Source organism: Alternaria postmessia, assembly GCF_024291825.1.
Source record: "Alternaria postmessia strain BMP 2775 chromosome Unknown scaffold_84, whole genome shotgun sequence".
NCBI lineage: Eukaryota > Fungi > Ascomycota > Dothideomycetes > Pleosporales > Pleosporaceae > Alternaria > Alternaria postmessia.
In genome coordinates, this window is record NW_026260157.1 from 66,429 (window position 1) to 93,770 (window position 27,342).

General features: G+C 51.1%; 12 protein-coding genes and 1 non-coding gene across 13 annotated transcripts; 9 read left to right on the forward strand and 4 right to left on the reverse strand.

The window, feature by feature from the left end:
• Positions 1-2,583: 2,583 nt before the first annotated feature.
• Positions 2,584-3,573, reverse strand: J4E82_009185 (uncharacterized protein; the record flags this gene model as incomplete). The annotated part of the gene is made up of 1 exon (XM_051735411.1): positions 2,584-3,573. One exon carries the CDS (start codon positions 3,571-3,573, stop codon positions 2,584-2,586), a length of 990 nt encoding a protein of 329 aa, XP_051584832.1.
• Positions 3,574-4,221: 648 nt separating this feature from the next.
• Positions 4,222-5,286, reverse strand: J4E82_009186 (uncharacterized protein; the record flags this gene model as incomplete). Its single annotated transcript, XM_051735412.1, has 1 exon — positions 4,222-5,286. The coding sequence occupies one exon, from the start codon at positions 5,284-5,286 to the stop codon at positions 4,222-4,224; it is 1,065 nt and encodes a 354-aa protein (XP_051584833.1).
• Positions 5,287-5,580: 294 nt separating this feature from the next.
• On the forward strand, positions 5,581-7,081 carry J4E82_009187 (uncharacterized protein; the record flags this gene model as incomplete). Its single annotated transcript, XM_051735413.1, has 2 exons — positions 5,581-5,964; positions 6,011-7,081. 2 exons carry the CDS (start codon positions 5,581-5,583, stop codon positions 7,079-7,081), a joined length of 1,455 nt encoding a protein of 484 aa, XP_051584834.1.
• A 575-nt stretch (positions 7,082-7,656) lies between these two features.
• Positions 7,657-9,864, forward strand: J4E82_009188 (uncharacterized protein; the record flags this gene model as incomplete). The annotated part of the gene is made up of 4 exons (XM_051735414.1): positions 7,657-8,240; positions 8,289-8,531; positions 8,578-9,039; positions 9,150-9,864. 4 exons carry the CDS (start codon positions 7,657-7,659, stop codon positions 9,862-9,864), a joined length of 2,004 nt encoding a protein of 667 aa, XP_051584835.1.
• A 950-nt stretch (positions 9,865-10,814) lies between these two features.
• J4E82_009189 lies at positions 10,815-10,901 on the reverse strand. Its single transcript has one exon. It is a non-coding gene; the product is annotated as a tRNA-Phe (tRNA).
• Positions 10,902-11,193: 292 nt separating this feature from the next.
• Positions 11,194-12,084, forward strand: J4E82_009190 (uncharacterized protein; the record flags this gene model as incomplete). The annotated part of the gene is made up of 1 exon (XM_051735415.1): positions 11,194-12,084. The coding sequence occupies one exon, from the start codon at positions 11,194-11,196 to the stop codon at positions 12,082-12,084; it is 891 nt and encodes a 296-aa protein (XP_051584836.1).
• A 1,873-nt stretch (positions 12,085-13,957) lies between these two features.
• Positions 13,958-14,532, forward strand: J4E82_009191 (uncharacterized protein; the record flags this gene model as incomplete). Its single annotated transcript, XM_051735416.1, has 2 exons — positions 13,958-14,452; positions 14,503-14,532. The coding sequence occupies 2 exons, from the start codon at positions 13,958-13,960 to the stop codon at positions 14,530-14,532; spliced, it is 525 nt and encodes a 174-aa protein (XP_051584837.1).
• Positions 14,533-14,805: 273 nt separating this feature from the next.
• On the reverse strand, positions 14,806-15,918 carry J4E82_009192 (uncharacterized protein; the record flags this gene model as incomplete). Its single annotated transcript, XM_051735417.1, has 3 exons — positions 14,806-14,823; positions 14,870-15,362; positions 15,416-15,918. The coding sequence occupies 3 exons, from the start codon at positions 15,916-15,918 to the stop codon at positions 14,806-14,808; spliced, it is 1,014 nt and encodes a 337-aa protein (XP_051584838.1).
• A 501-nt stretch (positions 15,919-16,419) lies between these two features.
• On the forward strand, positions 16,420-16,872 carry J4E82_009193 (uncharacterized protein; the record flags this gene model as incomplete). Its single annotated transcript, XM_051735418.1, has 1 exon — positions 16,420-16,872. The coding sequence occupies one exon, from the start codon at positions 16,420-16,422 to the stop codon at positions 16,870-16,872; it is 453 nt and encodes a 150-aa protein (XP_051584839.1).
• Positions 16,873-17,594: 722 nt separating this feature from the next.
• Positions 17,595-18,267, forward strand: J4E82_009194 (uncharacterized protein; the record flags this gene model as incomplete). Its single annotated transcript, XM_051735419.1, has 2 exons — positions 17,595-18,174; positions 18,227-18,267. The coding sequence occupies 2 exons, from the start codon at positions 17,595-17,597 to the stop codon at positions 18,265-18,267; spliced, it is 621 nt and encodes a 206-aa protein (XP_051584840.1).
• A 706-nt stretch (positions 18,268-18,973) lies between these two features.
• Positions 18,974-20,410, forward strand: J4E82_009195 (uncharacterized protein; the record flags this gene model as incomplete). The annotated part of the gene is made up of 3 exons (XM_051735420.1): positions 18,974-19,052; positions 19,135-19,447; positions 19,501-20,410. The coding sequence occupies 3 exons, from the start codon at positions 18,974-18,976 to the stop codon at positions 20,408-20,410; spliced, it is 1,302 nt and encodes a 433-aa protein (XP_051584841.1).
• A 1,160-nt stretch (positions 20,411-21,570) lies between these two features.
• Positions 21,571-22,093, forward strand: J4E82_009196 (uncharacterized protein; the record flags this gene model as incomplete). The annotated part of the gene is made up of 2 exons (XM_051735421.1): positions 21,571-21,722; positions 21,775-22,093. The coding sequence occupies 2 exons, from the start codon at positions 21,571-21,573 to the stop codon at positions 22,091-22,093; spliced, it is 471 nt and encodes a 156-aa protein (XP_051584842.1).
• Positions 22,094-26,213: 4,120 nt separating this feature from the next.
• J4E82_009197 (uncharacterized protein) lies at positions 26,214-26,943 on the forward strand (the record flags this gene model as incomplete). Its single annotated transcript, XM_051735422.1, has 3 exons — positions 26,214-26,485; positions 26,534-26,623; positions 26,673-26,943. The coding sequence occupies 3 exons, from the start codon at positions 26,214-26,216 to the stop codon at positions 26,941-26,943; spliced, it is 633 nt and encodes a 210-aa protein (XP_051584843.1).
• Between the last annotated feature and the right edge of the window lie 399 nt (positions 26,944-27,342).

Here is a 27,342-nt window from a genome sequence, read left to right on the forward strand (position 1 = left end):
GAGAACGAGCACCGACAAACTCAACAATTCTGAAATACTTTCTCTGGATCCAATATTCAAATGTTATCGAGGCATGGGGTGTGCATCTTACCTCAAAAATAAGTTCTCCGTATCCATGAGAAATGAAACACCAGAATTGGAGCACATATTGCTAGATATTGCTGGGAAACAGTACAAGAGGTCGTCATGAACGACAGCTGTGTGCGCCTAGCGCCATGAGACAACGATATAAACCTCTTTCTGCTTCTTCCACCTCTTTCTTCTAAACCACCGCTGTACTATTCTATGTCCGAAAACGCGTCCTAATTGTCTTATGCCAGAACTTGGGAAGAGGTTGAAGTATAAAATCTTGTGCTGCCTCTCTTCCTCTCTTCTTCCTACCATGTCGAGACATAACCTTTTTCTCCAAAACAGCAAAGGAACTCAGACATGGGAGACTGCTTCTAAAACAATGACGAGAAAGTGTGATGTGTGTGGAGCTTCCCTTCTCCTGAGAATACTTTACGACATGTTCATTGTGGGCTGGGTTTGCAACAGCACGTGCAAACCGTGATGTGTGGACACATCCGGCAGCACATTCGCATCTTCATACTGACAAGTACCCGAGAATCCACAATATAGAAAGACGAACTTCTTTCTCCTCTCTCTCTTTGTTTGCCCTTATACAAATATACTCCCTTCTTTCTCCGAAATAACCTTCCCTGCTGGTTATGGGAGTCTATTCAAAAGATCACCGTTATCAGACTATGTGTGGAGACTTTCTGGCCTCTGGAAACAGATCTGGAGTGCCCAACGCTCGCCTATTTCCGAACAGTTTACCAGGCTATGCTTCATATGTGGTGATGTTCAGCAGTCTTCCAAAACAAACACTTTCTCGTTGCATCTCGAAAGCAAGCTTGATAGTCGCCATCCAGTTCGAGAATATTTCCTACCTGTCGAAAGAGATACTGTGGGAACGAATCACTAAAAATCTGAAGACCGTGTGGAGGAACCAGGTTGTTTCGTCTATTCATTCGGCATCCTTGGATCGCCGATGCATCGCTCATCTGTGAAGGGTGCTAGATGGCGAGCAAAGTGTATAGATACTTCGCTCTCAGCCGTCGACTTCTTACTTCACAAAACCCTCTTTCTTCCACGTTTTTACCAAAAAGATATGGACGACAATATATGGTTGCGTCCGGCTTTCCAAAAACAAGAGCCAATTAAGTCATGGAGACTCCGGCCAGCAGAAAACATCACAAAACCTCTTTCAATCTCTTCCCAAAATGCACGCGCTCTAGGAAAAACGATCAGCATGGTCAATTCAGATTGACATGATTTCTCTCTGGAGTTCCTTATCACAAATGATTCGAATACCTATATATGCACGACACCTACCACGATCCCGGAAACTACACTGCCGACGATTACTAGTGGCCAGCCAACGAGCCTGCTATAAAGCCTACAACATTTACTATCCCACTACTCCTGGTTTACTGCACCCTTCCCATATTCTCTAAAAAGAAAGTGGGAGCTGTGGGATGTTGAGTTGTCTGCTCGAAAATGCACAACACCTTGTACCATGCTAGTGTTCTCCGATTTCTACAAAAACAAGCCTCGCTACTTTCATGTCCTGTCGCTCTGAGTAGAACTTCTCTCTAGACATACGAAGTTTGACAGGAGATGAAAGAAAACATTCCAAAGCTACATCGGCCTCCCGAAATGACAATTTTAAGACTCGATGATTGTCTCGAAACGACCTCCGTGCCGTGGCATGCTGAGCTTGTCCCTCTCAAACGATGTATATAAATATCCCTACTCCTGCGGCATACGAAGTCTCCTTCTTTCCACCACACTTCAATTCTTTGCTATACCAAAAATGGTGGCACTGACTCTCGATGACCGCGTTTCCTGGGCTCGAGAAGACACAGAAATGGAAAGTCATGAGATCTCTCCCAGCGATTCAAACTGCAATGCGTTCGCGCCATGGTTCGCTTCAAAACTTCTGTGCTTCTACAACAACATCGATATGAGCAATGTTTGGTGCTGAATATAGCGATATCCAAAACCAGCTCGGCGATTTATATGGAGAAAGGGATGGGAGGTGTTTCCTCAGAACGATCTAAAAACATACCACAGGACTATCTATGGAGCGGATTTCTGCCCGACTGGTGGCAACTTATCTATAAATTCTTCGCCACTCGCTCTTCTAAGACCCATCTTCTCACTATGTTGTCCTCCTTTCCTCTAAAACAATGAGCTAGCATGTATATGGCTGAGAGTTGCGTCTCCAAAACGAACTGGATTTAAAGCCATGTGAGAGGGATTCTGCGTCGTTGAGGCGCAGCCAAATACTACGGACATGGCATACATGTCTTCGTGCATTGTTGACCACCAAAAGCATATTGGGAAGCAACAACAACCCCTGCCATAACAAAGCACAAGACCGGTTCAATGCATGTGCGTTGAGGAGAAAAGGAAAAAGCAAAGCCATAGGCTTCCGAATAACATTAGATAAGAGACATAATATACATGGTTCTGCCTGCGCAAAAACCTTAGACTGCATGCAGCGTCCGTTCATCAACCCATCTCGGCGTCAAGCACCTATGATACAATTCTTCCCACTTCCAACCGCCTCCCGGCAGCATCAACCCTACTCCCGAGTTCTGCATACATGTCGCACAGATACTTTCGATGCACGGCAATCTCGCCTTGCATCTGCACGTCATCCGCCGCACCATCCACTGGCAGCCCAATCCTCAGATCCACATAGCCCGGTACTGCCGTCAGTAGCTCTCTGAAGAAGGCTTTGTGGACAAAAGGCGTGCTAGACCATTCATAGAACTCCGGATGCGACCATTCGTAGTATCTTGGATGAAGCGTAGGAACAATACGCAGAAACTGTAGTGACGGGAACGCAGAGAGGAAAGAAGCCCAGTCGACGTATCGGTTCATTCGTATAGCATCCTTCAACTGCAGTTCTACCTGCAGTCGTTTGATGCGTGATAGATCCCAGCCTTGCGGGAATTCGTAAGTAGGCACCGGGAGCTTATTGAGCGAGATAGCAAACCAGTTGTTGGTGTACATGCAATCTGTTGCTTCGCCAGCTAGTCGCTGAGATGCTCGGAGGAGTTCCAGGTGCAGGATTGGCTCGGGATCTGCTGCACGGGGACATACTGGTCGTTGTCCAGTTGAGAGCCGTCGTTGGTTCAGTCGCTCCCGAGACTTGCGTGCTGCGAGGCGTTTCTTGCGGTCATTTAGGATGGCTGTTGCGTCAAGGATGGGGAGGGAACGCGAGGTCTTGCGAACGACGAGATGGGAATAGACCTCATCTCTAATCTCTTGCGGTAGTTCGAAAAAGCGGAAGGGTCTGCCGTTGGTGATCCGTTGGCTCACCAGTGTATTCGGCGTGCGTTGAGGCTTCCGGGCCGGTATCGTCCTTGTCCGCCGTTCATGCTGTGCCCCGTGAACCGTTTGCCTGAACTCGGCATCTTTCTTTGAAATTTCCCTAGACTCTAAGCCCTTGAGGATGAGTAAACTTGGTAGTAGCTCCTCGAGCTTGGAACTTCCCCGTGGTCTTTGGTGTAGTGCCATCACAGACCAATTGCATGATACAATCTGCGACCATCAGCCACATGTTGGCGACCATTTTGTTTATGAAGTCGCCTGGACAGGGAAATTGCCCTCATCTTACACTGTCAAAATTGCACCAACATGTGGAACCCTGGCTGCGACTCTGCAGGATCGGAGGTTACAGGGTGATACGGTGATGTCGAGGTGTTCGCACCAGGTTCAGTACTGCCCTTGTCCCGAGTGACGGGGTCGAAGCGGGTCGAAGGATTGTGGTGGAGAGGAGGAGCCGGGCGCGGAGATTGTGGTCCAAGCCGCTGAATCACGACAAGCGACAGACGAAAAATGTGGCATTGTGGCAGATCTTATTCTGTCGAGACAGTCGGCGATTTCAATAATTAAGATGGTAGCTGCAGATATTGGCGCGAGTGTCAGAAAGAACAATAATGGAAGAAGTAATGGCATACCGTAGAGTGTGGTATAGCGAGGCTATGATGTGTCTTAACAGAGGTATTATAGCTTAGTGTTTCAGCCCAAGAAGATATTGCGCATGCGGTAAGGTTAAGCGAAAGCACTAGAATAGAAAAGTCGTTCCCAGGACCTTGGGACGTTCATGCGATCGGTAGTCGGTAAGTGATGGTTCTGTGGCTTGCTTGATGCTTTGCTTGCTGATTATCCGTCTACGCCCACTTTGGCGTGACGGAAGTACTTCATGCCAACCCAGGCAACAACAACCCACACCCAGCTCGTGACTGCCGTGCAAACAATCAATGCGGGATAGTAACCAGTAATGGGCAGGGTCGCGTCGTCTTCGAGGTCAGGTGGAGCGTACGGTGTCTCGCCGACGTCCCACGCCCAACTCCAAACTCCGAGGCAAGAGCCCATACCGACGACAAAGACGATCCAAGTTGCTATGAGCACGACCCAGCCCCACCACTCCGTCTCGCTGTAATCCCACTCGTCATCGGGGTCAGCCTCGGCAGGTGTCAGGACTGCCGAAATGGAAGTGCGTCGGTTACTCCGAGTTGAACGGCGGTGTGAGAGAGATGTAACAGAGCCCTGGTTCGGGCCACTGAAGGAGTAGTCATTGCCCGAGGTAGAGGGGCGGTAGAAGGACATGATGTCGTCTTCATCCGTAGTTGAAGCGTAAGGTGCCACCGGGCTCATAGGTGATGCAAGCAGTGACGGGAGGGTACGTTCAGGGTCGTCGGGTGGAGTGTAAATGACGGCGGGTGACGATGGAGACAGGTGGACAGCGGGGAGCCATCCGCTGTCGGACGAAGAATTGAGAGGAGCGTTCTCGTAGCTGAAGCGACCCGGGGCCGTTGCTTCGTCCGAGGGGTCCACGCTCGTTGTAGTGGTGATTGTGGGTGGTTTGGCTTTGCGCAAAGAGCTGCTCCGCTCACGCATCTTCGCCATAGCCGCCTTCCTTAAAGATCCCTTCCTCTGCCTGCCCTGGCTTTGGCGCAGGGCAGTCGCGATGGAAGATGCCCTCTTCGCGACTTCCACATCTTGGTCGTGCCCCTCGTCGTTGCCTATCTGAGTAGATAGTGACTGTGACTTGCCAATGGCATCTCGGAAAGCGCCTAGTATGCCTCCGGATTTGCTTCGTTGATGCCCTTGGCCGTGTTCTTCATGTTTCCCATGCCGCGTCGAAGCATGCTCTCTTTCGCCGTCAGCACGAGCTCTTTCGCCTTCAGCACGACCCTCATTGCGCGCAGCAGTTCCGTCTTGCATGGTTCCCACGTGCGTCAACTGCCATGGAGCGCCGTTGTGGTGAATCAAGGTGTCATGTTTGGAGCTAAGCTGTCAACAACGTCAACCCCCGGTCGCATGTCCTGGTTCCCTTGCAGGCGGGCTAGTCGGGTCCGGATTGGCTAATGCACCGACTATGGGTCGCCGCATATGGAAGGCCTCCCTCAATTTCCCCTCCACCTTCTGTCCGGGGTTTGACTGCGCTTCTTATCTCGTTAAGCCTGGAATGCGTCTTCGCTAACAGTCACTCATTACCGTCACTCATTTGCCATCGTCATGGCTTCGAAAATGCCTCTGCCTGCTCCACCGCGGACCCCTACGCCGCCTCCTGACGAGAACGCGCCCCAGCCCGTTGGACTAGGATTCCGAAGCGATCTGGCTGTTGGAGATACGGGGCCTAATAACAATGCGCTGCTCTCGCCCATGTCTGCCACGTTCCCCTCCAAGCAGTATGCGACCCTCGGGCCCAGTGATTCTGTCTCGCAGAGGGCGTCGCCTGCGACTCTGTATACACCCGCGAGCGCGACCTTTCCATACACGCCCGCGAGCGACTCAACCATGAATCTTGAGCCGCCCTCTGCGAACGGGTCCGAGAACCCCAATCCGTTCAATTTCCAATCTGTCGCCTACCAGCCGGGGCGGCCCCAGACAAAGGCTAATGTGAGTTCTTCTACGCAATCTTACGCAATCGTACTGACTCCCGCAGGACATCGGCCGAAGACGAGGACACAAGTACAAACACAGTAGTGTATCACATCAGATATTTCTAGAACCAGCACCGCGCGCTCCGCTCCAGCTCCCTGCCTCGCTTCCGATCCCGACGTTCAAAGAGTACCGCTCGTCAATGTCCAAGGACCAGAAGCTGCGGCTGGCATGGTGTTTCTGCCATCTGGTAGTAGCCGGCCTCGTACAATGGGGCGCACATGAATCGCTGGCACTGACAGTATTGTCTCGTCTAATCTTCTACGATGCACTTGGAGCTTTTCTGTGTGTGGCTGTTGACGTTGGATCCAACTTCGAGGTATGGAAGCGATCTAGCATACGACATCCATTTGGCTTTGAACGTCTAGAGGTCATCGCAGGACTAGGCATGTCTGTTGGGCTACTGTTCATGGGACTGGACCTCATATCGCATGGTTTGACGCACGCGCTTGAAAATACCGGAGGACATGAGGCGCATCACGCCGACGCTCACGAGCGAGTGTCGGCTGGCAGCATTGATCTTGCTGCTTTGTGCGGTGTTGTCTCGACACTGGTCTCAGCAATCTTGTTGAAGAACCATGCGCGCATAGGCAAGGTCATGAGGCTAAGTGCGATCGCTAACCTGCCTTCGGTGCTGAGCAACCCGTCGCATTTTCTGACATTATCGTGCTCGTCACTCCTGCTAATCTTGCCCCTACTGAGCATCCAGATGTATGTGTGGCTTGACCGAACCCTCTCATTTTCAGTTGCCTTCTCCATGGTGGCGCTAGGATGGATTCAAGGATGGACCCTCGGCAAGATGCTGCTCATGTCCTACTCGGGACCCGGCGTATCGGACATCATGTACGACCTGGAGACGGACCCAGCCGTGCGAACGGTAGAGGAGGCAAAATTCTGGCAGGTACACTACGGGCTCTGCCAGGCGAACCTGAAACTTCGAGTGAGGAATTTGGAGGAAATTGGGCGTCTGCGCGATCGCATTGGCAGCATGGTGCGGAACCGCTTGGGCGGCGGATACGGGAGCGGCGGGCAGAGATGGGAAATTTCAACCCAAATTACACTCGAGAAGGACTGAGGACGCTGGGCGCCGTTGCATGTCCGCGATTAGATTCTGCAATAAATCTTTCAGCCCCTGTGGCGGGCCGTCTCCCTAAGACGCTCACTAAGACTCAACTGCAGCCCGAACGTTGGCCCAAAAGCAGTGCGACGCCATGAAGCAAATAGACTTTGGCCTTGCTTTTGCGGGCACGCAACGCTGCATGAGAACTAATCCCGATGGTTCCGTTTGCCTCCTGCGAAAAAACTACATCATCTGCGTATTTAAGACAGCTGGCAGCCAGTGCGTCGACGCCTGACGAATACCCCTGGGCCGACTAAGAGTCTTAGCGAAAGCCCTGAGGACGCTTTCGATCAACAGGCACCCAGTGCGCGCACACCGCCGGCGGCTTGCCCCGTGCGACTGGCCGACTTTGGTCTGATCAGGCTTGGGCTACCTGCAGGTGCTTGCTGTTCGCTCGTCACGCCCACCGCAACTCTCCACACACCCGTTCGCTTTTGTGCTTCGCCTGCACAGCTGCCTTCAGTTTTTCGAGAGCGTTAATGAGCCTGTGACCTGCGAGGCTGGCAGGAGGCACATAATATACTGGCCATATGCCCTGGCTGGGCATGGCGCGAGGACGCGATGACCGGGCCACACGACACCGTGACGACGGCGAATATCTCGACGAGCGAGAACGGAGACATCGCCGACACAAGTCCCGCGAGCACCACGACAACGAACCCACAGCTTCCACACGAGAACGCAGAGAGCGCCGACGGGCGGATGAGGCGAGGAGGCAAGCAGAGCTGGACATTGAAGATTTGAGGGCGCGCAGAGAATCTTACTACTCACGCAACGAGGCCGAGCGGAGGCGCGACCGAGACAGTCGCATGGAGAAGGAGAGCAGCAGACGGGCAGCTCCTGTCAAGGAAAAGTCACGCAGCAGTCGCGAAAAGGACGTGCGACGGGACAGCACGCGGAAGCCCAAGAGGCGAGAAGTGATACCTGATGATGAGGACGACTTCGTCTTTGGCCGCCCCAAGTCCATGGGCCATGTCGAAGAAGTCACTGTGCGACGATCGTCGGCGCGCAAGAGAAGCGAGGAAGGCAATTCTTCTAGCAGGACTGCCTACACTCCGCATTCTGGCTCTGGATCTGCGTCAGTCCGCAGGGTCGAAGTCCCGCCGTTGACCAGGTTAGACCCGTCTCCACTTGTACACGTAGCTCGACTAATGAGGGCCAGGAATTCTTCTACACGCGAGCCAAAAGCACATACACGTGATGCGCCTGTTAGAGAGGCCAGACCCTCTGGTACACGGCAGCGGAGCAACACTGTCAAGTCGCCACCCCCTACGCCGCTTACCAGGACGCAGTCGGTCAAGGATGCTGCCCGTAAGAGTACTGGGGGCATCTTATCAAGCTTGTTCTCCAAGCCTACTCCCATCTCACGTTCGTCTTCCCGTAGGGACCGGGATGAGGAGAAGAGGTTAGTACTAACATCACGTTGTCTCTACTGTGCTAACTCCATTCAGGGTCGACTGTCTCGTGTGCATGAACGATGACCTTCCTCTCAGCAAGACTGTCAAGCTTGCATGTGGTCACCGCATGTGCTACGGATGCCTCAAACGCCAATTCACCCTCTCGGTCAAGGATCCTGCCCACATGCCACCCCGATGCTGCACCTCAGAGCACATCCCGTTGAAGTATGCCGACCGACTCTTCGATGACAAGTTCAAGGTCCAATGGAACAAAAAGTTCCAAGAGTACACAACCGCCAACCGCCTGTACTGTCCCTCGAAAGGATGCGGCCAGTGGATCAAGCCTTCAAAGATCAAGATGGACCCAACGTACGGCCGCAAGTACGCACGCTGCAGCTCATGCAACACCAAGGTGTGCGTACTCTGCAACAGTAAATTCCACACGAAGCGCGAATGCCCCAAGGACGAGGAGACCAACCGTCTAGTCGAGATGGCCAAGGAGAAGGGTTGGCAACGGTGCTACAGCTGCAAGGCTGTAGTCGAGCTGAAAGAAGGTTGCAATCACATGACCTGGTAAGTCTAGCATGTCACTCGCACACATCACAAGATCTAACAGTAGTCTCTAGCCGCTGCACAGCACAATTCTGCATGGTCTGCGCCGCTCCCTGGAAAACCTGCAACTGCCCATGGTTCAACTATCAACACATTCCCGACGACGACCGCCTAAACGACATGCGCGTTCCCTACCCCCAACAAGCTCGCTACGCCGACGTAGAAGTCATCGAAATCCCGGAACAACCTTCTCCTCCCCTGGCCCGACGCCCCAGCGTCCGCACCCACAACCGCAGTGAACGCGACCTCCCCCGTCCCGAGTCCCGCAGGCTATCTGCTCACCTTCGCAACTCGCTCCACCTCAACCCCACGCCGACCGTTTCTTCCGTCCGCCGCGATGGACCGGAGGCCGCAGTATACGGCGTTGGTAACGCGGCTGCCCACCACATGAACGACTCGTACGCTATCCGCACCCCCGTGTCTGCTGTCCGCACCGCAACCCGCACCTCGACACCCCGCGGATCCTTTTTCAGCAGTAGCACACGCCGCCCTGCGCCTGCTCCCGCTCCCGTTCCTGTAGCCCGTCCCGTTCGACCTGCTCCCCCTCAGCAGGTCGTCACCTCTTCTACCATGGCTGGTCTATCCCGCGACGGCCGCAAAGTCGGGCAGAACCGTGTGGGCACTTGGCTCACTCATGTCCAAATCGATCCTGAAGCTACCAACACAGCGGCACAGGATGTCGAGGTGGATGACTGGAGGTGCGATGGTACTATGATTGGTATCGACTAGATATCGCATTCTCGCACACTCTGTGCAGAACCAAAACATAATGACGGCGTTTTTTTGCTTGGGTTTCATCTCCTCAACTAGCGTTTTCACTTCTTCGACTTTGCATTTTTCTGGATTTTACTTTGGGATACTACTGGATTTTGGGATACAGGGTTCTGTTTTTTTTTTCGGTTATGGGAATGTTTAGAGTTACCCTTCTGTCACCCTTTCACGGGTCACCTCTACGCGAGCAATCGCGACGACTTTTTCTTTGTATTGTGTGTATAGTCGTGTTGATATTTAGCGGTTTTTGGTTAGCATTTAGCCGGCAAGATACCCACCTTTACGCCCTCGTTTAATCAGTTATTATGTTAATGCTATCATTTTGTTGTCTATGGAATACGCTGGTCTACTTGAAACTATGGATGTGATGCTTGGTGAGTAGAAAGGGACCGAAGTGAACCATGTTTTGATGTGCAGGATGGAGAGAACTATGGTGTATGAGAAGTGGAGAAGGTTGATATTGATATTGTGATTATATCATCCGATTATAAAGGCTTTGTATACTTTGGTGCTTGTAATCCATCACGAGGCTTGCTGACAGTAAGCGAGACGGGGCACAGTAACTTGATAGATGATGATATTGACCCATAACCAAGAGCCATGTACCAACTAACCCCATGCTCCTACTCTGTACCATGATCTCATACTAATCTCGGCTACGACCAAGCCAGTTAGAGATACTGAGATCGATCCAAGTATCATGATGCATGACGCCAGAGTACGTGGCAACAGCACAATGGTCGCCTTGCTTGACCAGTATGCACAAAAATGAAGCGATGGATCCACGAGCAGAGAGGGGTAGCAGATCCACCCCCACACTGTACCAGCCTTCGTATACTGGTACCCGAGGCCGATGGATTGGCAAAAAGAATGGTTCGAAATATCTTGAGCTAGCTCAAGCACGGTGATGTCCCCTTCGTGGATCGAACACGATACCTCCAGATTTAGTGACTGATGACTTCAGTCTGGCGCTCTCCCAATTGAGCTAAGGAGACGATTTCTTATTGGGTGTTTCTTGAGAAGTATCAATTATATTTCGAGCGTTAACAGCTTCTCGCAAACAAATGAGGTGGCTAGTTTATCAAGTCCAAAAGGTTGCCTCGTGTGCGATGTACATCCGTGGAGCGAATGTTGTTGACTAGAAAGAACAGAGGTTAGTGTACCGAGGCTCGCCCATCGCAAGTCCGTCAGCTCCACATCTCCATCTCCAACATCTTTCTGCGCCAAAGCTCCCACAACTCCACAACGTTGTCGCAAGACTTCCAGTCCCCATACAACACCTCCAGAATGCAGCCCTCACCCCTCGCGAACCCATTGGCAACCGTAGCCCAGCTCGAAACCTCCGGTTCCCAACTCGACGGCATCCCATCTGATCTCGAAGACTCAATCCGTTTCGCCGGCGCCCGCCTCACACAAGCCGCAGGCATACTCCTCCGCCTCCCACAAGAAGTCGTCGCACAAGCTATCGTAGTATCCATGCGCTTCTGGCTCGGCCCGGAAGGAGGAAGTCTCGCAGAATTCGGCGCAGAACAAGTCTCAGCCGCATCGCTATACCTCACCACGAAGCTCTCTGCCTATCCCAAGTCAGCGCGCAGTCTGGTTAACGTGTACGCGTATCTTGATTCGTTACCGGTTACCTATTTCGACGGAGACCATCTGGAGCAGTCGAAGGATGCGGCGAGATATTATGTGAGCGAGGGCACGTACGAGCGGCGCCGCGCAACGCTGTTCACGACCGAACAACGTATTCTTCGTACTCTTGGGTTCAATGTTGCCGTCCAGTTACCGTACACGCTATGTATAACATATATGCAAGCACTCGACATCTTCTCCCATCCTCGCGCATCCGAACTTGCGAAACGTGCGATTGCGCATTTGAATACTGCGTTACTGAGTCCGCAGTGCCTGTACCTTACGCATCAGCCACCGGCGCTGGCGACGGCAGCTATCTATCTGGCGGCGAGGGAGACGGGGATCAAGATGCCAGAGTGTGAGTGGTGGGAGGTGTTTGATACAGATAGAGAGGTTTTGGGGTTCTTGTGTGTGGGCATGTTGAGTCTGGAAGGATTTGCAAGGGAGGAACAGAAGAGGTGGGAGGGGAGGAAGTGTCCGATGAGTGTTGAAGCATTGGAGAGGGAGATCGAGAGGAGGAAGGAGGAAGAGGTGGATGAGGCTTGAGGCAGGCGCCTGGAAGATGACAAAAAACTTGCGCATTGTGCATCATGGCTTCTCACACGATATGCGCCATAAAGTTTGGTCCTATCTTGAAACCTACGGAATACACATCACGGATACTACAGGCCGCATGCCAATACCTCGTACGGTTCTCGAACCTCCATGACGAATACCGGATGTAGTACAATATTCACGATGTCGCACAATCTTCTGGAAACCCATACGCCTTCACGATGTCAGTCGTTGGCAAACAGTTTGCAAACCTGAAAAGCAGCGCCATCGGCATGATATGATCAGATATCTCGCCAGTACCACAACCAACCAAAGTTTCATTCACACCAATATGGCACAACGAGGAAGACAAGTTAGAGTAGGGGATCGTGTCGTCGTCGCTATCATCAATGAAGATGTCGATCACACCGGTTTGGCATTACGAAGAGTAGAACTTGAGATAGGAGATCCGCACGCATCGCTAGCAACTCAAGCAATGCTACGAATGCCACCGTCGCAGTTTGTTTCTCCCCAAAGACAGATGACTGATCGCAGTGTAAAAACTCAGAGCGGTCAAACTGTGAAGGGAGCCTACGAGCGGCGTGTTACTCGTTCACAGTCAGATTGGTATGAACAACGCGATGTGTATTCACAAATGTATCATGAATGGCTACGTCCTGGATTCCCACGATCATTAGATCATTACGAAACCTGTAGCATCGACAACCCTGGAAACAATAGCATGGAGACCCCTCTTTCTCCTGTTGGAGAACATGACACTACTTCCAGCTCTCGCATCAACCCAATAAGACTGAGTCGTAGTACTGCTGTAAAGCACAACAGTACGAAAGATAGGAAGACCGGAATTGAGAAGCACGACAGCACAGCGCACAACAGCCGCGCTTCAGAGATTGCGGCGGCTCATGCTCCAGCTGCCCAGTCTCCTGTAGATTCACGACCATCTAATGTACGACGTCGCTTTAGCTTCGAACTCGCTGACCCAAGCGATGCGACCGGATTGTCAGACCCGCCTGATTTTGAATACGTTCCGATAACTCCGGCGGCCACAGACCTAAAACGTCAACCGGCACTGGTATCGGAAGCAAATCACCAGGTGCGAGCGTCTATTAATCTCTCTCGACCACAAATACCTATCTGGGAAGAGCAAGGTCGTCCAGCAACCAAAGAAGAACGCGATCAAGAAGAGCTCAAAGACTTGGATAGGATGCGACGTCGCGTTCTGACGACTTTCGATGAGATATTGGGAGAGCGAAAGATTCCCACAGCGCTACTGTAAGAGTCATGGAGAGATATACATGCTATATCATAGAAGGCTAAGATGTGGATGTGAGAGTCAATACTATTGCTCGATCATCTGGCTTTGGCAAACACCATCCTGTCCACAGTCGAGCACATGACTTCCAGACCAACAGCACATTGTCAGCTAGCATGTGCTCACACTCAAACGCAACGTCACAACGCAACTGCTTGCTCTACTACACTGTGCATTCGTCTTTTAATCTCCTCATGACTACCACAAAAGCAAGATGAGAGTCCTATCATAATGCACCATTATAACTTTGACACAATGTATTATCAGTCTCACTTACAGTTTCACACCATCCTAAAGTATCGCGAAGTGCAGCCTACACTTTTTTTTTTTTACATTAACAGATCACTATTTACACCCGATTCTCACTCCCTTCTAGGCCAACCACAGTGAATCTACTCTTCACACAACCTCAACTAAGGCACCTCATTTCTAGCTATGCCGCGCACACTCTTCGCTCTACCCACGGAAACCCACTCTTCCTGGCTAGACGTCTTCCCGCCATCACCTGGCTCTTCCCCACCACCCAAACGCACACCCCACGCAACTCCCCAAATGTTGTCTCGTATTCACGCCCTCAAAGACTCCCTCTCCATCATCAGACTATCGTTAAATACACGCATACACATGTCCCTCTCGCACAAACATCACGGCTTCTACTGCGTTCACTGCACCCCTCGTGCTACTCACGGAGCCTGCGGTCCAACGTGCCCTTTGCTACGCCCACAAAAGTCCTACGGCCCCTTTTTCGACGTCGCAGATGAAGACTGGTACAGACAACTCGCATCTGATAAAGCAAAGTACAGGGAAATCACGGATGATATGGCGGCACGGGGAACGACCGTGTACGCGAGTACTGTTGCGCGGTGGGAGAGGGCGGTAGCGAAATTGAGAAAGGGGGTTGAGATGCCGAGCGAATATTGGGAGAGCGAGGGGTGGCGGTATGTTAAGATTGTAGACAAGAGGAAGAGGATAGAGTTCACAAGGGGGTGGAGCTTCGAAGGGGCTTGGGGGAGTGGGCCTGGGTTGGAAGGGGAGGTGGCGCCTGAGGTGAGGAAGAGGAAGTTTGGAGGAAGTGTTGATGCTGATGGGGGTTATAGGTTGTTGGAAAACATTGCAAAACGAGTTAAGAGAATGTAGTTAGCATGCGTTAGAGGAGCCGAAGAGAGTAAAGAAGGTTTATTTGTGTGTGATGCTGACCCTTCTGTGTAAAACGCAGGTATGGTTATTGATAAGACATTCTTTCCAATTTCAGTTCTCCATCAAGGAACTTTTCCTTTTAATCTGTTACAAACATTGGTACAAGTACCTAGTACCGAATGAAACAAGAGGTTGCGAATACCTCTTGGGTTCGATATGATATACTGGTACTCGATCCTGAGTTAACTTTGAATATTCGAAGTTCAGAGGTTAGGTTTTGCCTGTTACAAATTAGTGAAAACCTTGTTCAAAGCAACTACTTCTTACCTGCATGGCTCTGAACGACTCTACTGTATCCGTAATTGTTTCCTTTAACCCTCTGAAGCTCATCCCTAGCTCCTTCTTTGTCCAAGAGTTGTCTACTAGGAAATGTTCATGTCGCGGTTTACCTTCTGGATCTGGCACCAAGCCGGCCCATTCTGGCGCCACATCTTTCAGTATAGCACAAACATCCTGGAAAAGGAATGTCCCGCCGACTGGTAGAAAACGTCCTCCAGTTGCATGCTCGAATGCTTTAAGGTGTGCTTGAGCGACATCCCGAACGTCGCAAAACGCAGGCAGAGGTGTTGGTGGAACTTCTTTGACGTGCCCTGTCATCAGGTTCCAGATGTCGAGCGCAGATTGATTTAAATTTGCAGTGGAGTCAAGCTGGGCGACTGGACCATAAATCATGGGGGGATTAACGGTCGCGAGGCTGAAGTTTGGCTTCTCTGCTTCTACAAAGTCCCACGCAGCAAGTTCTGCGAGCTTCTTGGAAGCGCTTTTATGTTCAATCAGCATCTTACTCGGTAGATTCTTTGGACTAGGACTTACACGTATTGAAGTGGCTTGACTTTGAGTGCTTGCTCCTTGGTGATCGGATTCCAATCCTTCTCGGTGTAGACGTACCCTGGTCGTGGACCCTTGGAAAAGTCACAGACAGCTGCAAATGATGATGTTACCACTACACGTTTGATTCTGCCATCGGTCCTTTTCGCAGCACTTTTTAGAATTCCAAGAGTACCATGGACAGCAGGAAGGTATACATCGTCGAAATTCTTGACACCGTTATAGAAAGGCGAAGCCACATGGATTATGCCGTCGACACCATCGAGATAACTGTCGAATGCGCCTGGTGCGGTGATATCAGGGACAATTACCAGCTCGTACTTTAGACCAGAGATTCCAAGCTTGTTGGCGGCAGTATGTACTTGTGCTGCAGACTTCTGGCTCCGCACCGCTCCGCGAACGAAATATCCTGCAGACGTGAAACACAAGAGGGTCTGAATACCGACAAACCCGGAGACACCAGTCATGAGAACTGCTTTGGAAGCCATTCTGCGCTAGCGATGAGGTAATGAGCTTTGGATATACTGAAAGCTGTTGGAGCAACCTCACCTAATCGGAGGTGATTAGGGTGATCTTTCTGAATAGGTGCAAAGGCTAGTTTGAGATACAAGTAGATTGAATCGCTACTGAGACTAAAAAGGTATTCTCCAACCTTTCGTGAATGAAGTAGTATATGGAGGGGATTTCCGAGCTTGACCCTCGGGTGATCACTAAACACCAAACTCTGGGTAAGTAAGCAGGATACTAAACATCAAACCCTACGCGCGTAAGCTGTATCATCTTTTACTTTTCTGGTGAACAATAAACATTGAACCCCGCTACATAGGTAGCTTGAACCGAGGTATAGGGAGCAGGAGCAGCAGCATAAAAAGCGAGGGTGGTTGACTGGATTGAGACAAATCCTTAACTAGTCCAAGGTCTTTAAACGGAACCATTGCTTCTCTTACTGAACATCTTTTTCGGGACATTCTCTGCAAGATACATCAAAGATGCCCATCTGGCTCGTTCTTCATGGCTCAGCAACTTTCACTGACGAAGCCTCCCGCGAGGCGTTTGCCAAGGACGTTACCTCCAAAATATACAAGATGATTCCGCCCTTTTACACTGACGTATCATTTGTCCCAACGCCATCCCAGTATGTCGGTGGCGTGAAGAATGATAAGATGGTGCGATTCGTCATCTTCGAGCTAGCAGGAACGCACAATGCCGCTGAGGAGCGCGAGGCGTGGATTCATCACATCGACTCTGTGATAAAGCCTCATATTGCAGATAAAGGCTATGATTGGGAATTTCATATCGAAGAACCACGGAGAGATTTGTGGAAGATCCAAGGATTGATACCACCGCCATTGGTGAGCGAGGCGCACAAGAAGTGGAGAAGAGAGAACAAGCCGACTCCATATACTAAGCAGGATGGACGGATCGAGAAAGCGTTGCTGTAAGAACGGACAAGGTGGCCTTTTGCCCGATTCGAGTTGATGGCTTTGATTTTGTTATGACCGAGGAAACTTTGGTGGTGGAGATAAGGTGCGATAAGAACAGGTAGTATGGTTACGAGGGTAGAAACATAAGAGTGAATCAACGCACCTGGTTTTACGTCTGAGATAACATCATTCGTTTTGAGAGGTCATGTTGTCTTAGAGACGTCTGGTTCGCACACTGGTGTACTAGCATCGTTACCCATGTAGTGTTCAGGCTCCTGTATGTCGCTCAAAAAGCTCCATGATCGCTTGAAATTCGGGGCCCGCTCGGCTGTAGGACCATGAAGTCAAGATCATTATGCGATCCTGAGGCTGTAGTTATGCTTTTGATAGCTATTCGTATTGCTGAACATGTATATGTAAAGGTCAAAGTCTGGATCGTATTTAGCGCAAGCTTTGTAGACATATCAACAGGGCATATTCAGCTCTAAGTGCGGGCAGGAGTGCAGTATCCTTGGGTGGCTGTAAGGCTAAGCGATCGCCGCTGCAGCGTTGCAGATGTGGTTATTCGAGCCTCCTGTGACGTGCGTCGCGGCTAAACCATGACATGACGTCAACGCGAGCTTAGACAAACTACAGCTCCAGAACTCGACGTCTTGCATACAACCAACTTAACTCAAACCTATACATCTCGCAACACCAGAATCTTTGTCAATCTCAATTCCTTTGTACCAATTTACATCATGAGCTTCCTTCGCCCCATGTCGATGCTGCGTTCGGCAGCTCTACGGCCCGCACTTTCGGCGGCCCCCCGTGCCCGTGTACAAGTCCGCTTCGCGACCTCAGATTACGGTTCCGGTAAGGGCAACCCAGCTGGAGAGTCACCAGAGAAGCAAGGCCAGAACCCCAGCGAGAACCTCGAGCATCCCGGCCCCGCACCGCCCAAGGTTGCCCAAGGCCAGTCTTCGTCGTCGCCAAACAAGGACGGCAACTCGAACCAGAATGAGTCCCCCAAGCCCTCATCAGAGTCGCCAGCTCCTTCATCAAACAAGTCTGGCAAGCGCGAATTCTCGACATTTGCACGCCAGATGAAGGAGAGCAAAGAGCCAGCCGTCAAGCAGGGTCAAGACAACAAGCCCAGCCCCAACGAAGTCAAAGGTGCGAAACCCAAAATCCTCAACGAAAACCCTCCTGCACCCGAAGAAGAGAGCGAGGACGTCAAGCAACACAACAAGGACATGGATAACCGGGCGGAACAGGCGCATGAGAAGGTCGACAACGAGGAAGCAGAGAAAGACAAAGTCCCTGCCAGCTTCTGGAAAGGTACGTTATGTCAAAGCGACAGGCATCAGATATGTTGCTAACAAGTGCACAGGCGAAGGTGGACGAAGTGGATCTGAAGGCGTACGAGGATGAGCAAGAGCTTATGCAGAGCGCGAACAACATGACCCTGATGTATAATTAGCTAGAGATGACTGTCGAGAGTCTCAGGAAATGCATTGCATCCATCAAGCACCAAGTGCTTAATTGACGTGTTTGCTTGCTCCCCATGAGTTGTTGCGTGTAAAAGAAGGGCTGAGCTTCATAACTCTTGTGCATGTTGGGCCGATGACGTAGTGGGCTAGCGTGGTGATCGCCCCCGCATTATGGGGATGGGAATTTTTTGAAATGCCATGGCGACACACGGCACAGCCGAGTGGAGCTATTTCGTGCCACTTGTGCCATGATGATGAGTTTTGACATGGCAAACAAGACGACATGCCTCGGGGGTTCTCCCAGACTGTCAGATGTCAAACATAACAAAGGCCTAGACCGTGTTTGCAGAAGACGATCTCACAATTGCGCACAGTCAAAAGACGCGGTTGCATGTGGCCATAGCTCCTCATTGGCTGCTTCTGGAGGCAGGCGCGTTGGGGATCTTGTTTGTCCAAGCTCCATACGTGCAGCACTACGTCACTTCCACGCACACAATCTACCCGCCATTGTCTGTCCCTCCCCTCATAAACGCTCTGCCCACCATTACCTCTAGTCCTCACACCTCTGCCGAGTTTGCCTAAATCTCGACCCTCGTCTTTTTCTCTATCACCGATATTAAGCATTCTCATATCGGCAGCCGCACATCATGAGATTCTCCCTTACATCCACTCTCGTGGCATCGCTTGCTGCTACAGCAACGGCCAACAGCTGGTTTGGAAGCGCCGGTGCGTATAGTAAACAAGCCCTCCCCTTAGTTTTTGAATTGCCCATCGCGTCATGCAGCAGTCAACTGACGTCAGGAAGCAGTCTACGACAAGTGGCATGAGACGGAGCTTGAGCGCTGGCTCAGCGACCACGGCGTTCCCCACCCCAGCCCCTCTGACCGCAAGAACCTCCAGTCAACGGTCAAGGCCAACTGGAACGACAAGGTTGTGACTCCCTACACCAGCTGGGATGCTCAGACTCTCTCAAACTACCTGACCCTCAAGGGCCAGCAGGCCAAGAAGGGCACTGAGAAGGATGCCAAGAGCCTCGCTGAGCAGGTCAAGGTCTACTGGACTGAGACTGAGGACTCGGCGAACCAGGCCTATGGTAGCGTCAAGGACTGGATCTTCGATTCGTACGTGCCGGTGCCAGTATCACATCATCTGTACAATGGCTAACAATCCGCAGTTGGTCGGATTCTCAGCTCAAGGCTTTTGCCGACAAGCACGGCATCCCCGTCCCCCAGCCCCGCCAGCGTGACTCTCTTCTCGCAGCCGTCCGTGACAACTACCAGTCCGCAGCCGAGAAGGCCAAGGAGACTGCCAACTACCCCGGTGACTGGCTCTACGCTTCCTGGTCTGACTCTGACCTCAAGTCTTGGTTCGACGAGCGCGGTTACAACGTTCCCCAGCCCAGCACCCGCGACTCGATGATTGCTGCTCTCCGCCGCCAGTCTCGTCTTGCTAGCCAGCAATCCCAGAGTGCCTACGCTTCGGTTTCTTCCGCTGCTGCCAACGCCCAGCAGAGCCTCAGTGACGCCCTCCTTGACTCTTGGTCTGACAGCCAGATCAAGGAGTGGGCTGACAAGAACGGCATCAAGGTTCCCCAGGGTTCCAAGCGTAACGAGCTCATCGCTCTTGCCCGTAAGCACCGTGCTCGTCTCTACGGCGACAGCGCTTCTGCCTCTGCCGAATCTGTCTCTGCTTCTGGTGCTTCCGCTTACGGTGCCGCTACCTCCAAGGCTGGTAACCAGTACGCTGCTGCCACCGGTGGATTCGCTTACTACACCGACTTGATCAAGCAACAGATTGGTCTCGCTGAGGCTAGCGTTGCCTCCGCTACTGATGCTGCCGGATCCAGCGCCAGCTCTGCTTCTGTCCGTGCTTCCTCTAGTGCCAGCTCCCTTACTGGCGCTGCTGCCAAGGCTGCCTCCTCATCCTCGTCCTCTATCTCCAAGTCGGCTGCTAGCGCCAACGCCGCTGCCTCCTCGTCCGCTTCCAGCGCTTCCTCTGTTGCCTCAAAGTCTGCTCAGAGCGGATACGATGCTGCTGCCGCTAGCGCCAGCTCCGCCTCTGCCTCTGCTAAGCAGGAGTTGTAAGCGTCTCGCTACCAATCACCACCGACAAGCAACGTTCGGTCATATCCTTCCTCCCTTTGATATGACTGCCATACGTGCCACTTTCACGACCTTACGATCTGCGTACGGAATAGGCGGAAAATGAAATGGAATCACTGTAACATTAGGATCACAACGATATCCCCTCTGCGACCACCTCCTAGTAGGCTTTCGGAGGGTCGATTTGAGTTTTTCTTTCATTCCTTCCTTGGAAATTGGGAAGGAAGGATGCACGGCGTCTCACGTAGTTTAGTATGCCGCTTGATAATGAAAAAAAGTATAATTGTATCTGCTATGTTCGAATGGATGGGTGTTTGATGTATGATGTAAGGTTGGGTGTGGAGGACGCGGCGGGACGGGAGTATATATGTTGCCGTGGTGACATGTTTACGATGGTGGTGAATGGCAGCCGTGCAACATGAAATCATATTCACCTGTCCATGCAAATTCGTAGGCAACTTGCAGTATCGTATGTAGCCATTGGAGTCGGCGCTAATTTGACGCGGCCTAGACTACTGATGTCTGACACCTGCGGCACCATCAAACTGAACACCAACCACAACTTTATTGTGCACATGTCATCACAAGATGAGCGCATTTCGCGCAGCTTCCAGAACATACACTGCCAACATTACAAGCTTTGACAAGCTCATCGCACCGTAATCCGCGGACCGATTTGTTTCACTGCAGATCTGCGACGCGAACACCCTGTTTCGAGTCTCACGGCCGTCTCCAGTTTTCTCACCGTACGAATGGGACGAGAAGAAGCGAACTCCGCATGAGCAAACTGTCAAAGAGTAATCCCGGTTCCCTCTCTCCGGATTCTGATAAGGTTGGGAGCGCTGTTCATGAGGTGCAGATTGTGAGAGCATGCGTGGCTCAGCGCCTAAAGGTGACTTCATCGGCCCGTAAATCAGACAGACTGTGTAATCGGAGGCTCGGGATGCGAGGAAGTATAAGATGGTGCTCAGGTATCTGTGGAATAGTGCATCAGTCTCATCAATCTTTTCAAGCATTCCTTCGTTCCTTCCTCTACGATCGCTACTCACCTGGAGTGAGCTAGACCTCAATTTACTACATACATCAACGTACACATATACCTAATCTTAAATCTACCATTCGCGCTTCACAAATACGCCAAAATGAAGACCTTCACCCTCCTCTGCCTTTTCGCCTCCGCCATCGCAGCTCCAGCTCCCCAAGCCTCAGGCACCACCAACTGCGCCGCCATCCAAACCAAGCTCGAGCAAGGCATCCAAGCCAACCTCGACATTCAAGCCCAAGAGCTAAAAGGGTATGCTTACTCCCCTTCCGCACAAATTCTCAATACTGACAGATGCCCTCAGCGTGTACGCCCTAAAACTTCAAGGCGGAACCGCCGGCTTCAATGCCACCCAGACCTCCGTTCTTGCAATCCAACAACGCGGCGTCGACATTCGCGCCAACAACCAGAAACTCGCCAAAGAGATCAACAGCCCGGCTGCTGATGGACTGGCTATTGTAGCTGGTGCGCAGACCAAGGAGATTGATCAAGTCAAGAGTTTGAAGGGTAATGCAGCGGCGGATGGAGAGACGATCAAGATGTTGGTGCAGGAGGTCATGGATGGGACGATGCAGAATCAGAAGAACTTACAGGCGGCAAAGGGTCAGGCATGTGCGAAGTAGGGAGTTAGCTCGAGCAGGAGTGAGATGGGTAGCATGTGTTTAACTGTAAGAGTATTGCTGAGTGCTGTCTTTGAGGGGGTTGTATGGCATGATATTTCAAGAGAGGTAATGCTAGTCTGGTATCCACAGTTTCGTCTACGATAATTCAACGTGTAGTACGCAAATGCTCAAATGGTGCACTGCATGCATCAGTATATCAGAGATTAACAAATTCACAAATCACTTACGCATTGGATAAACTAGTCACAGCTGTTAGTCTCTTTTTTTTTTGCTCGGAATCGGATCTAACACTTACTCCGCTACCGTTGCAAGAGTCGAGGGCGGGCTGTCCACCCCTACCAGGGTATACACAATTCCTAAATGTAGGGAAAGTCGGATTTGGGCTTCCTGGTTCTTGACACTATACGCGTATTATGAATTGAGATTCTTGTTCTTCTTATGCTTCGCTAATAACTCACGCAGAAGGACCAGCTCTGCGAACAGTTAGTAGGTGCTGGCTTTCTAGTGATCTGTGCTGTACTCACATAGGGACCCGGACATGAAGACCCTGACGGTAAACCCCATCCTCCATTACAAAAAGCGGCCTCAGAAGAGGCAGCGATAGCCGCAAGAATTGACAGGGCAAGTTTCATGGTAGTGGATGACGAGGATACGTTATTTCTCCAAGGGTGTACCAAACAACTAGTCGTGTGATGAACACACATATATACCCGATATTGCCATCTTATACGGATGAATTCTTGTCCAGCAGCAATGAGCGGTCACTCATCAACAATGTCTCACCGATGTACCTGGACATTCTGGATTAATTGTGGTTCCTACTTGGTTTCCGCCGCGATATATCCGCAACTAGCTCAAGCTAGGTAGTCAATTTCGCCACGTCGTGAAGGCAGAATAGAGTAGGGGTCGTGCGGCGAAGACTCTCCATGAGATATGAATAATAGAGTACAGTATAAGAGGAAACGGGTGATGCTCTTCTCACCAAACAAGTGGCAGCGAACAAATAGCCTGACTGCTCATGATTGAGTTGATATTGCGCTACCGCCAAAATACCGAACCAAACTGCTGGTGAAGTGGTCGTCGGGTACGTAAGTACCGGTGGACTAGACCAAGCTGCAGGGTTCAATTGAGGCGGTAACCCGGAAACCGGCTACCGCTAAGGAGCTTCCGAGCATAGCGACTGTACGGAAGAAGACATACGAAGCATTGTAGTGTCGCAAACAGTGAGTTGTGGACCCATTGCGCAGCTGCCGGCTGGGCAGCTTACGCTAGCACTAGCACGGACTTGGCTAGCGCCAGGAACTAATACGTACGTAAAGGCACCGGGATAAGTGCTCTCCTCCAAGGCCCGAATGAACTTGAAACGGGATGGTTTTGACGATAATGGTGATGCCGAATTGGAGGAGTATCGCTGTTCAGTAATCATGTAGGAATACATAGGTAGATGATAATGCAGGTGTGTTCTCCGGCTACCTGGTTTCCGCTGCATGCAAATGTACGTGTTCAATCACTGGAGTGAGTGAAACCAAGGCCATAAATGCCATGTATGTTGAACCGGGAAATAGCGATGAGAATACCAGCTACGGCTTTATGTTGATCGTTGCCCATCTAGCACGGCGAAGAACCCACGACCCATTTTAATAGATTGCCCAGGTGAGGCTCATGGCATGACGAAGATGCCTACCAGTATATAGAGACTAGAATCGATCTACGGATATACCAAACAGCAATATAAATACTTGGACACACGCTCTTCTGGAATGCCTATCATCTACCATCTACCAGCTACTCAGTTGACTTTGATATAATACCCTCGAAAACCCGACCGCCATGCAGCCTCTTCGCATCCTCTCTTCTGTGCTTCTCAGCCTAACACTAGCAACAGCTTCCCCGGTTCCTGACTCTGCTGTTCAAATCTCCGACAACGCACAAATGCTTGGACGAAACATGTGTCTCTACTCCGGCGATCAAATCAAGGCATGCTCCGGTGACGGAGCGGGAGTATGTTGCACTGGTGACTTGAAGTGTCCAAGTGGTGGAGGTTGCGCTGCCGCTGGTGTCTGCTACTACAACTGCTAAGGCTGCGATCGGATGCTTCTCTTTCTGTTGCTTAACCATACGGTAATTTGTTCCTTTCTCCATGATCTGGGTTGATTCAGTGATCTAACAGACGTAGACAATTTGGTACGTTATGGAAGCTTTATACCCAAAGCATGAGATGATTGGTGTCATTGTTCTGGAACCGCGAGCTCCCTTCCACTCAATTCAGTTTGGTCCTAGGATAATTGTCTGCATCGAGTTTGGAGTCAGTTAGTGAGAATGATATGCAGTTCTTCATCTTCTTCCAAGTAGACACACAACTCATGGACTGCCTGAGAGAGTTCCTCGATCGTAAAGGTGTTAGCATCTACCAGTGAACCAAAAGACAGATCCATCAAACCGTGAAGTAGTGCAGCCAGGTTAGGCTTAAGCCATGGCCGCAGGGAGCCACATATCTCGTGTAGCGGCTTCCTAAATCTATGAATTCGCCCAGTACTTAATTTCGTTTCTCCTTAACTTTGGCTGCGAAACCGATGAGCCGGATATAGAGACTCAGACCCAAGCTCTACATGCAGTCCTTCGCTAATAATGTTAAGAAATAAGGAGAGGCGAGAGAATGGTAACCTACTTGTTAGTAGTGTCGTAGCGTAGATATAGCGTGGCAAGCGCAACAGCGAATACACACCACAGGAAGGCTTATTTCCAACATCACAACACCAGCTACAACACTAACAATAGAACAGGGGGCAGCAAAAGCTGCTTTTTAGGTATGCGATTGTACAGTATTCGCGATTACATCCCGAAAATCATCTGCTAATGCCCTGCAGTATTAGATTTTCAACACTGCATGCCGAGAACCGCGGTACAGCGGTGACCCAGATGAGCTCCAGCAAAACAATGCCAAAGTCGTACAATCATTCCGGTCCCCAAAGTACAAGTCAGTGACCTTTGCCATACGAACCAGGACTCCTCTAGATGACCCAAAGGCAATTCTACGTACTCGTGGATTTCTAGCAATACGTTCAGACGACGAAGAGGCGGTATTTGGGAATAGTGTGTTAAACGCCCAGGCCTTGATTCCTAACTCACCACCCCGCGTCGCCGATGCAAGTTCGTAACGAAAACCCAGGGTTACTTTGTCATGGGTCCACGTCTGTCGTGCGCACCGAGCCAGACAATGTCACACCGCCCTAGAGCAGACCCCAGTGCGTCCCGCAAACCTAGGATGATTCGATCTTCAGGCCTTCCTGTGTGCACTATACCGATGACGGAGCAGCTAGTGTCAGCGTTCCTTGAGCGATGTTCATCTCCGCATTGCGATCGACGGCGAGGCTACGGCAAGGCTGGTCGGCAATATTAACTTTCAGCCTATTTTAGTTAGCCGCACCTGATTTGGACAACAAGGGAGAGCCAGGGCCCAATGCGATCTTCATCGCGTCAATAATCCAGAACCGGTGTGTCTGAAGGTGCATGCAACCCTGTTGCACTTAACACCAACAGCCTTAGCTTCGAATATGGCATGGAAAAAACTTTCAGGTTTCCCATACCTAACCCATGTGGTCCATGCTGTACCCCACGGAAAGTGCGCCATCCCGGAATCTGGGTTATCCGCAGTACCTAAATGAGTAAGATCGTAGCCAGGGGCGGCCCTTTAGATCTTTATGTGGTGAGCTGAAGATGCAGGGTGTAAGGAGTTTGCATTATAGAATACACTTTCGGGCCTTACTTACACCCAATCGCAACCTATGGAATTCACGTTGTACCGTACAAATAGTGCGCTATCCTGGGAGCTAGATCATTTGCAGTAATTAAGATAGTAACGAGAGACTAAGAGACGGGATCAGGACAGTCGGATGAGGCGCTGGATCTTCATTTAGTCTTCATGTGGTGAGCTGAAGATGTGGAGTGTGGGGAGTCATGGCTGGAAACTCTGCCGTACACGTCTAATGTCTATGAACTCAGAGTCGAAATGAGCAGTATAAGAGTCTGGTATATCCTTCGACAGTAAGCATTACAACATCGATCGTCGTTGATCACACTCAATACCTTGATCACCACCTTGATTGTCACCTTGCGAGTCATGCTTGGCGTAAAACCACTCACTTGCGGCATCCTTGCTGCTATTGCACCCATTGCAGCGGCTGGATATGGAAACGGAAACCCTTTCTGCAAAGGTGGCATTCCTGCTATCGCAGCTGCCATCTTGACCAAATACGAACCTGCTGAGACTTTCTGTTCGAGCGCATATCCTCTACCTAAAATCACGTCCACCAAAACTGCAAGCACATCGACTGTAACGACCACTGTTGCTACTGTGAGTCCTACCACCACAGTCGCTACTGTCACAGCAACGTAAGTCCTCCATCCATTCCGAGATTCGTAATGACTAAATCGTGATAGAATCACTCCTTCCACTGAGACAGTCACTGTCACTTCGGACACAGTGACAGAATCGGTCACCACCACTGTTGATACCACCACGTTCACAGAGTGAGTTTAGTACTACTAGTGATAATCTTCGAAACTAATGGCCTCGTAGATACGTTGAAGCGACGACTACGTCCACATCTACGTTCTACACCATCTCCATCATACAGAAGCGAGATGAAGACAACCAACTAGTTGAACGTCATAACCCTCAGGCAGCATCTCACTGGGCTAGCGTTCAGAAGCAAGCCAAGTCCTTCGTCGGTAGCGTGTGCACATGTCTAGAAACGCCTGTCACCGTCTCCGCTACAACGACACCATTGACAACGACAAGCGTCACGGCCGCTTCATCCGTTGAAGTTACTGCTACAGCCACAGAGTAAGTTCAGACCATGCCTTGAGCGAACACGAAAGCCTGACTTTTGCAGCACCGTGACCGCCACCTCGACCGTGTCCGCTACCTCAACCACCACCACAACAATTTCCATCACCGCAAGCGAAAGCGTCACCAGCACCACCACGACGACAATTGTCGAGACGGTCACGGCTGTCGCACAGTACCGTGGTCCTATCTGCAACAAGCCGAACATGCAAGGAGGTATGGGAGGCTGCTCGTCGAACTGCTATTGCGATCCCCGCACGCCCGGTGGCCAGCAATACGGCGTCTGCGACACAGCTACTGGCTGCACTCAGCCTTCCTGTTCGAGCGATCTTGACTGTGGCCCTGGTCAGGCTTGTGCCAACTACAGCTGCCCCCAGGGCCCAGTGTGCGTGAATTACTC